The sequence below is a fragment of the Perkinsus marinus genome (assembly GCF_000006405.1).
Source record: "Perkinsus marinus ATCC 50983 genomic scaffold scf_1104296956272, whole genome shotgun sequence".
NCBI lineage: Eukaryota > Perkinsozoa > Perkinsida > Perkinsidae > Perkinsus > Perkinsus marinus.
The window spans coordinates 38779-48235 of NW_003207528.1; the positions used below are offsets into that span (position 1 = coordinate 38779).

Below are 9457 nucleotides of genomic sequence, written 5' to 3' on the forward strand. Positions count from 1 at the left end.
CGATCGTTCATGACCAGTCTTTCGGCCTCTCTGAGAATCCACTATGATCATAAGCGCTCGGAGCTTCGCTCCGCTCACCTTCTGATGCAGGATTTGCACAATTCTGTCCTGACCCAACAACAGCTCCAATGCCCGCTCCCGGTCCACTGTGACAATGATAATAAAAACGGCAGCGCACATTCATCATCGCCCTACCAGCCGAAAAGTCGTGGACTGTGTCAATCCGATCAGCCATCGACTTAACATCCTCACTGTGCCACAATACGGGTGGTGGACCTACCACTATCTAACATGACGCTAGCTAGCCCAATGAGGAAAGAGCCCACCATCTTCCGAGTATCCAGCAGCAATGAGCTTCGGATCGATGCTTGCTCTCTGCGACTGCTGTTTCCGATGTAGAGCTATCTCATTCTTGACATCGTCAATACACTGCAGGAGGGATATCTAACATTACCACCACGGAGGCGCCTATTGTCACTAAGCATGCCCCCCACTTCTATTTCTGACCGCTGCTGCAGTTGGCAATCCAAGGTCTCCTGTAGCGATCTCAACGCCAATCTACTACTGAACTCCCCAATATGATAGCAAGCACGGTGACTACTTATCACTGTTGACTCGGTCCCTCAGTTCCTCGATGGTCCTACGATACCTCAGTTCCCTCTCATAGGCTCTATTCATCATCTCTGAGCGAACAGTGGAGCCACCCTTGTCAGAACTTGTCCGCTCTGACCACGGCTCCTGATCACCTGTCGTTGGAACAGACCCACCTCCCGATGCCGCACCATCATCGAAGAATACATTATGACTGCCACCGCTCGGATCAGAGCTCGACAGTACAGATCCATCAAAACCTGATGCAGCAACCAGGAGTGTCGGCCCTCCAACAAAGTCATTAACGATGTAGCTCCACAGCCCCTGTTGACCCCACCAGCCCCAGTCTCCTTCCCTTGCTCCGAGATCTCCCTGAGTCGTCCAACCTCTCGTTTAGCTGCAGCCTAATACCGAAGGCGTTGCATCGTTACTCGAATGACCAACTTCCAACCAATTCCTTGAGTAAACTCCGACGGTCATCTTCTCGTGCCTCAAGAGCTTTCACCAGCTTTTTTATTTCAGCTTCCAATAGCTGGTTACGCCGGTCGAACGACTGTCGGAAAAAATATCATTCAGCGAGTATCATCGCACCGTAGACCAACTTGAGCAAGTTCTCGACTAGTGCGGAGGTCCATCAACGCCTCCCGATGTCTGAACATGAGATGTATAGTCCATGAACCGGGAAAAGAGCTCTACTGAGCCTCCAGCTCTGTCGAGTAGTTATTTCTCTTTTTCCTCAAGTATTCCAGTTCCTTGGACACATCCTGCATCCTAGCTCGAAAGGCCCGCATCAGGTCTTTCTCCTGAATACCACATTTCCTTGAACTCTCAATTAGATCTGTTCTATGCAACGAGCTCGCACCTGGTCTTGAAGCACCTTGGATGTATTGGTCTGGATGCACTCTATTCCCGCCACCAAAGAGTCATGCATATTTCTGAATCATCACCACTCATCCTATTCCTAGCGAGTCTATCACTATCCATCACCTCAGTACGGCCATTCGCCCTTGATAGTCCTCTTCAGTGACAGTCTCCTCCGGGTCACTCAACTGACGGTCACCCTCCGAGCCCCTCACACTTACCGTCACCACTAACCTCAGCATCGAGCGTCTCGGTTGTCTCCATACCAACACTACCCCGCATACCAAACGCATTCAGCCGAGACCTGGGTGGGTAATGGGCACCACTTCCTTACTATTTTCGGACAGGACCCAGAGTAGCAAGGGAAATGAAAGTCATCGGCATACAGATAACCGTGTCACACAATCTAATTCGTAGCCCCGACATTCCCTATTCCTAGCGCTACATTGAACGTTCAGGCCGCTCAGATATCTCACCGGAACTTTTCATCCAATTTACGAGATTTCTTTACGAGCCTCTGTAGTCTATGTGCAACCGTATCTTCCCCATCACCTAATGAGGCACTCCGTGGGTGCGCTGCTCCTATGGACATCTTTCTACTCCACATCATGCTAGGGCGCAATGGGTTCCATTGTGATTCGAAGCCCTCGTCAGGGGCCGAATAACCGAGACTAGCAATCACATAGACTTGCTCACTAGGGATACCGCTTGTCGGTATTATAGTAACATCGCAGAATTCACAACACGCCGATGGTTTTTGTCCCTAAAGGGCGACCACACCTTTTCAATCTCTACTATGTTTTTTCACTTGCTGAATTTGAGATTGAAAAAGTGCAGAGTGTGTGAGCGTAAAGTATCGCTTCTATTAAAGGGTCTACGTGATACGACAGTCTACTGTGGTTTCTCGAATCAAGGATCTCAATTGTTCGATATGTTACGTCGACGATTAAGAAATCGAGAGCGATGCAAGGAGGGCAGCAGGGTGCGAATACGAAGACTTTATTTTAGATGAGAAGGTGGTATACGGAAGAAGAATGAATGACAAAGCCGACTGCGCAACAGGAGGTTCCGCAGAGCGACGACTCATGCCACGATAACTCCACCATTCACAACGACATGTCATTCACTCTGTGATTCAACACCCCTATAACCCGACATCGACCCACCTCCACTTGGCCGAGCAGCCGGAGATTTGCTTTTGAGCGCCCCTTCTTCCCGACCGCGGCTCGGTATTGCTTCCGCTGGTGCCACGCCGACAGACGCTCTCCTAGTTTTCATCGATGAACAACACGCACTAGAAAACGTTCGGCAAGGAATTGATACAACGCAAAGCCGAGGAGTGTGCCATGGAGCTTGAGTGAGAACAGCGGGAGTTGACCTGGTGATAGCCACAAGGCTGAATAAACTCAGCTCGGGTGGCAACATGAAAGTACTATAGACATTTATACGTCCCACCTCTCCATCTGCCTTGTCGATATCAAAGGAGCTTGGAGTGATCACTGGAGCAAAGTGGCAACTTGAATTATGTAGCTGCGATACCAACTCCCACGTCCGAGCTCGAGCAGGCTATGTCAATAAGTTGCCAACAGCGGACTATCACTGTTTTATCCCTAACAAGGAACAGCCCAACCGTGTTGAGAGGGACCAAGAACATGAGTGCAAAGTCCTCCCGATAGCATACTGTCTCCCTCGAGTATTACACAAATGAGCCAAGTACACTGGAGGGGAGACCAGCGACACTAATGGCATGTATCGAAACCAACATGTATCGACCTTCTCTTGGGCGATGAATCGTAAAATAACTATCAGAGCCAAAGCATTGAATGCCTGGGGTGCTCGCGCACTCGCGATACGAGGCGTAGACTGTACCGAGCTCGGGAGAATGTCCTGTATTATTCTCCCTAACTGCATCATGGTACTGGCATGATCGACATGGTGGCAATAGGCCGGATAGCATCTGATCACGCCAGCATCCACCTGCGCTACATGATTTTCCACAATCACAGGATATACAGAGATTCCCTGCAACAAACTGAGTAATGCTTGCAAGGTAACCACTCCATGTCAAGAATCTCAAGGCACCCATCATCGAACAGGTCATTGAAGCTGGGGCTACAACATACCAGCGCTCTGTCGCAGCCCGTCTGCCCTGCGTATCGGCGAACATAGCTCCCATCATCCGATAGAGCGGATGGACTGATTTTTCCAGACTAGCTCACCGTGAGAAGGCCCCTACCCGCGATTCGCGACCAACTCCGAAACGACAAGAAGAAGATTGCTCTCGAGTTGATCTAGACCAAAACCGTCCTAGATTGTGATGCAAAGTATCCTTTACAATCAACTCCGGTCACTCCGCTCCAGTTCAAGCTACGGACGGAAGAGAGAGGGGGAACTTCGTCTGTTACCACCTATGCCCATACTCTTGTTAACTTCACAACCCGCTCAACGACACCTGCGGCAGTGTTTAATAATGCAACGCCTAGATTCATACTTGAAACAGGTATTTGTAGCCCGCCGAGATTGGGATGCTGGTGCACAAAGTTAATACGACACCTGGGAGATTCGAACTCCCGCGGGCAGAGCCCAACGGCTTAGCAGGCCGCCGCCTTAACCACTCGGCCAAAGTGTCACACAAAACTGTGCACCTCAAAGTCACGGGTTTGCTGACGGCGCTACATCCATTCCCTTTGTATCACAAAACTCGTATAGTTACGTGGGTTGGGGCGTGGAGAAATTTCCCATCATTCGCATGCCGCACTCCGCGTATCGTACCTCGCTCATTATCGTGCAATCATCTACCGCTTCGTATCAGCGTCTATCGAATCCCCTTTTCCTCATTCATCTTCAAGGCACACGTTGAACTCAGAATGCCTTCTCCGCGGAAGAACTCAGCGAAGTTTAGTTCTGCTGCTGAGGTAAATGAGAAGGGAGAAGCTTCGCCACAAATCGATTATGGAGAAGAATGGGAGGCCATTGAGCGAGAAGAAGAGCAGTCTAGAATTGGTAATAGTGCATCGAAGATTCAGCCTCATGCTGTACAGTCACCGTACAGCATGATGCTGAATCCCTGACTGGTCTCTCTACAAGCCGAAAGCGACTCGTAGAGTCGAATGGTGAATTGTAGACTCGCATGGTCGATCCGGAAGCGCCGTTAAGAATGTGAATTCACACAGCTGAGATACGTGATAGCGCATAATACCCTCAACATTGCGTGACTGGGCATACAGCAGCTGCTGTCTGGTCCTTTAGCCGCGGGCCGACCGAAGAAGAAATCGTCGAGTAATCGCAAGCCTCGGCTTAATTTGTGGGATGACTGTGAAAACATGCCGGGAGCCAAGCCAAATGCTACCCCGGTCCAACGGGAGTAGTAGTTCGCTAACACTGAGCGCCTCAGTGGAGTCTTCTCGGATGTATTAGATACTTCGAGTCACGTTGTTTGAAGGTGTGGAAGCAAACGGCAAAGGAGAATCAAGCTCATGAGCGGGAGCGCTCGCGCGAGCTGGAGCGAGAAGAAGCAGAATGGTAGTAGCACTGCGGAACGGAAGCCGGCGGAGTGCTTCACCTCATCCTTCCAGCCTTGAAGACGAGATCACTGACCTCTTCGAGATGTTCCCCTTATTGGATTCGGCCCTTATCCAAGACATCTACCTCTGCAGTGATCGGGACTGGGATACTACAGTAGATACCCTATTGGTAATGGCTGGGTCCACCATTGCCTTTGGGGAGCGACTTTCTTGCAGAGGCTGAGCGGAGAGAGTGATGGTTTGGACGCCCGAGTGGGCAAGCCTCCACCCAAGATGGATGATGAGAATGAATTCCCTCTCCTTGTTGGGAAAGACGATTGGCAGGTAGTGATCTCTCGCCTTCACATTTTGCAAAGACGATCGTAGAGCTTCCCAAATAGGTCGTTCCACGGTACATACTAGATGAAGGTAAGCAAGATGCCGCATCATCGCAGATTTCTCCGTCCACCTCCTACCTCGCGAAAGTTGTAAATGCCACCACTTCCTCTGGAAAAGGGGGAGCGACGACGCACTAGATTGACCGATTCTGATACCCAGGGACAGTATTTTATACCATCAAATCGATCACAAGCATTTCATTCGATCCGCCTAATAGTGTGAGTAGCTTCGCGTTGGATAAAGTTTCATTAGCGTTGGATTGCGCTTGGTATGGGTACGGGTTGGGATGTGTAGGCTTTTCCGGAGACACTGGCACAGATCAATGTCTTCTCGAGGGTTGGCTAGCTCCTGAGCCTTGCTATGTTTGCCGTATTTACCTATAGGGAAAAACTCAACTCTTGTCTTATTACGTCGCCTAAGACCAAGGCCAATCAGATGTATACCTTATATGTAGCATACGTATTCTATGGAGTGCGGTGGTGGGTGTTTTCCTTACAAGAGATCGTCAGAACCATGCCTTCACCTCGAGAGCCTGAAAATGAGACAAACGCCTCCAGGTGTAGTGTATTCCATCATACTAGTATGGACGAAGATGAGCATTTAGACGAGTTCCCGTAGCTCATATTTCCACGGACCCCTTGATCATTCACGTGCCCCTGTGGAATACACTCTCAATATCTAAGCCGGCTGAGCTGGAAACCTTAGGAAATTCATCCGACTATGTGACCTTACGATATCCGGACCGGAGGTATGGTCAGACTCGGATGTTCCGAATGAACAAGGCCGAATTTTGATGAGAACACTCTGGTGGTAACAGTCTCAAGGGTGCGCCGTACGAGGCAAACCCCATCCCTCCACTGGTGATAACCTCATCAGTTGCCCGCAAAGCAGAGATTGAACTCAACATGAAGTTGTGGTGGGATAATCTAAAAGCAGTAGTGCTAGGACCCTGATATAGGAGAGCCAGAAACCAACGGTATACACTGAGTAAGTGTGTGAGCAATTTTCCAGCGTGGATCGAACAACTTTACACATCACTACTCCGTGATGAAAGGCTCAACTACGTTGGTAGAAGAGGTTATTGATGCCATTCCAGTCCTTCTGAAAAAGGAGGCCACTGTGCTACATTTTATTATAGAGTATCGTACCTTATTGACGGCAGCCGCTAGACCACTACCAAGCTCCGCACGGGGAGTGCTGTTGTGAGGGGTGGAGACGCCTCGGGGGGTCGGTGTTTGCGGCGGGAGTTCTCGATACGGACTGAGAATGGACTGACTGTAATATCGACAATTGTGGAAGACTCTAGTAGTCATGAAACCGCTGTGGAATTCAGGGAGAGTAAAAGTGAGGGGAATGCAAGGCATTTTTAATACCAAAATACTACCTCTTCGGTGTGGGACTCTTCTCGATAGGAGACCGGTCTGCTATTGGGGTCTTGGTGACACTATCTTGGCCGATAAAACTTGAAAAAAGGCTAGTGTCACCACTGAAAAGAATCATGCCAGCTTCCTATCACGTTCATGATTCTCACCTGCTTACGCTCACCACCTCCTCCTCATGGTCTCTATCTCTCCTTGCTGGAGGCCTTTCCACTGGCTGGGCCAATGCTACGTTGCTTGGTACTTGAGTACTGGTCTGTCGTGATAGACTCTCCATTGGCAGCGATGGAGCTACAGCCGCACTAACTGCTACACCTTCTGCCGCATCCGAGAGTGAGGGAGCTGCAGTTGTTGTGGTGGTGTCAAGAAGAGCCTCATCTCCACCTGTAGGGGGAATGGCAGAGACCTTCCGTGCTGACGGAGGGTCGGCTGAAGACCTACTGGAGAGCTAGCTGGGAGGAGATTAGAGCGTTGTAGCCCACCTTCTAAGGCCTGGAGTAGATCCAGCTCCAGCGGCTTGAACCGGCAACGGAGTGTTGAAGGCACTACGCTCACGGCTCATCTGCGGAGGCGCCATACCACTTGTGGTGTATGCTGACTGACTCGCTACAAGGGCGGGCGGCTGATAGATAGGTGTATAGCGCCCGGTGGCAGGAGACTGTCCCCCTGCTGCTCTCGGACTAGGCTGGTAGAGGGGTGCGTAACGGCCTGTTGCTGGGGACTGGGCTCCTGCCGCCCGTGGGCTAGGCTGATACCCGTAGACGGAGGAGGTGCGAGGACTAGCTTGGTATCTTCGTGTTGAGGTCAGACGGTCCGCATAAAGAGATAAAGCGCTTGACTCGCGATTGATACCGCGCGGTGTGAATGTGCCTCGGGGAGTGAAATCATCGGCAAACTGTGGACCATGCCTGTCACCACAACTGCATCGGGGATGGGGATGTGCCTTGTTGTACTACCTCTGTGTCGTGCCGTCCATATAAGTGTAGTTCGAAGCAGCATTCAACGCTGAAGAGGGAGGGGTATTTCTCCCACAGTTCCGAACTCGAGACTACCTTCAATATTCTTCCTCCGCTGTTCCTCCCTCGCCTCTCTCTCCCTTCGCCGTCGCTCCAACCTCTCCCGTCGAGCCTCGTACTCCGCCCAGGCCTTGGACTCGGCTTCTGGATCGTCCACATGGGTACCTAACTCCGTCGATAAGGATGCGGAGGTAAATGCCGGCGTACTACCATTTGCCTCGGTGGATGAGGACTTACGATGGCCAGTGGCGTCACTCTCGTCATCTGCGCTCAACACCAATGAGTCCTTCGCCGATAGTGCCACGGGTCCCGACGATCCACGTCTGGAGAGTGACCTCCGCGGTGAGATAGCGTTGGGGGGAAGCTGTCTCGAATTGACGCCTTCACCAGCCGCATGGTCCGCTGGATGGCTCATTGACTTGGTCGTGGAGGCCTGGGGTACGGTCCTGATGGAAATAGATGATTCCTGGGGGACGGATAGAAGGACTTGGTCTGATACTTCCCCGATTGCCGCTCTCCTTCCTGCTGCATCTTAATGGGACGAGAGGGGTCCTCACGATGCTTATGATGATGGTGATGCTCTTGTTGTTCTTCTCTTGATGGTGATGACGGACTGTCACTGCTGAAGCATAAACCCATGGTATCAAACTGTCTAACTCGGGATAGGACTATCCTGAGCTAACCATGAACGCGGTAGGAGTTCTGATGAAACCCAGGCCCGCATACGATGGAGGGCGATGAAAAACGAAGATACTGATGGTCGTAGTATAATGAACGACTGTAATATTAAAGGGCATGAACAAAATGCCCGAGAAGATTATACTCGCGAGAAAATCTGGTAGGAATAAGAGGCGGCAATATGATGCGGTGCCTAGCAGTGAGAAGGCCAGCTAGGTCGAGAAGCTTTCAGAGATCCAGTCTCCCCGACCAGCGTCCCTAAGCTAGGAGTAGTCGAAAGATCTAATGCGGAGTTACTCGGCCTATGGGCACTACTGTAGCGTCTCAAGGTCGAGGAAGGGACGGAAGTCGAGACCTGTGGGGGTTCGTGGTCCACCATGTCACTCCTATACGGTCGCAGGTCGAGCTGAGCGCTGGGTGCCTCAGGTCGACTACTGTAGAATGACGGATCGTCATACATCTTCGAATAGCGCCTAAGATCTGTCCCGCGACAATGGTCGCCAGCCCAGATCGGCCTGTGCCTCGGCGGTGTACCGATAGACGCCTGCTGTCTCTCAATGTCGGAATAGAACCATGAAGGTAGGTCGTGTCGCCATCGATCACGGCCGTATAACATCCGCCTTCCAAGAGTCCTAGCTGCTAGAGTTGACGAGGATGATCCCTCCGATGAGTTCGAGGATATACAGGAGACGGTATCATCGTATGCTGGACTGTGGAGATGGCCCTCGGGCCTAGGCGGTACCACACCGTGGTAGTGAGGATAGGGTGAGCGCTCCCGTTCGATGTCATAAGCTCTCACGTCTTTTCCTGAGAGACCTCCGATGAACCCTCATTTTGTACCCCACGTACTACCCTCCTTGGTGGAGCGATGCCTGATGCCATCTCTACTATCATCCATATCGGTCAAGCGGCGGTGCTGTGAATGTCCGCTGAGCAATGACGCAGTGATAACACACCCCCACCTGCCCATCATTACCTTGACCCTTCGACCTTACCTGTCTCCTCACTACACCGACGAGTACCTACTCCC

At 51.2% G+C, this 9457-nt stretch overlaps 1 protein-coding gene and 1 non-coding gene across 2 annotated transcripts; both read right to left on the bottom strand.

Annotated features, from left to right (window-relative positions):
* Positions 1–3999: 3999 nt before the first annotated feature.
* Pmar_PMAR003941 lies at positions 4000–4081 on the bottom strand. The gene has a single exon. It is a non-coding gene; the product is annotated as a tRNA-Ser (tRNA).
* Positions 4082–7685: 3604 nt separating this feature from the next.
* Positions 7686–8280, bottom strand: Pmar_PMAR003942 (hypothetical protein; the record flags this gene model as incomplete). The annotated part of the gene is made up of 4 exons (XM_002775225.1): positions 7686–7738; positions 7786–7914; positions 7960–8195; positions 8237–8280. 4 exons carry the CDS (start codon positions 8278–8280, stop codon positions 7686–7688), a joined length of 462 nt encoding a protein of 153 aa, XP_002775271.1.
* Positions 8281–9457: the final 1177 nt, after the last annotated feature.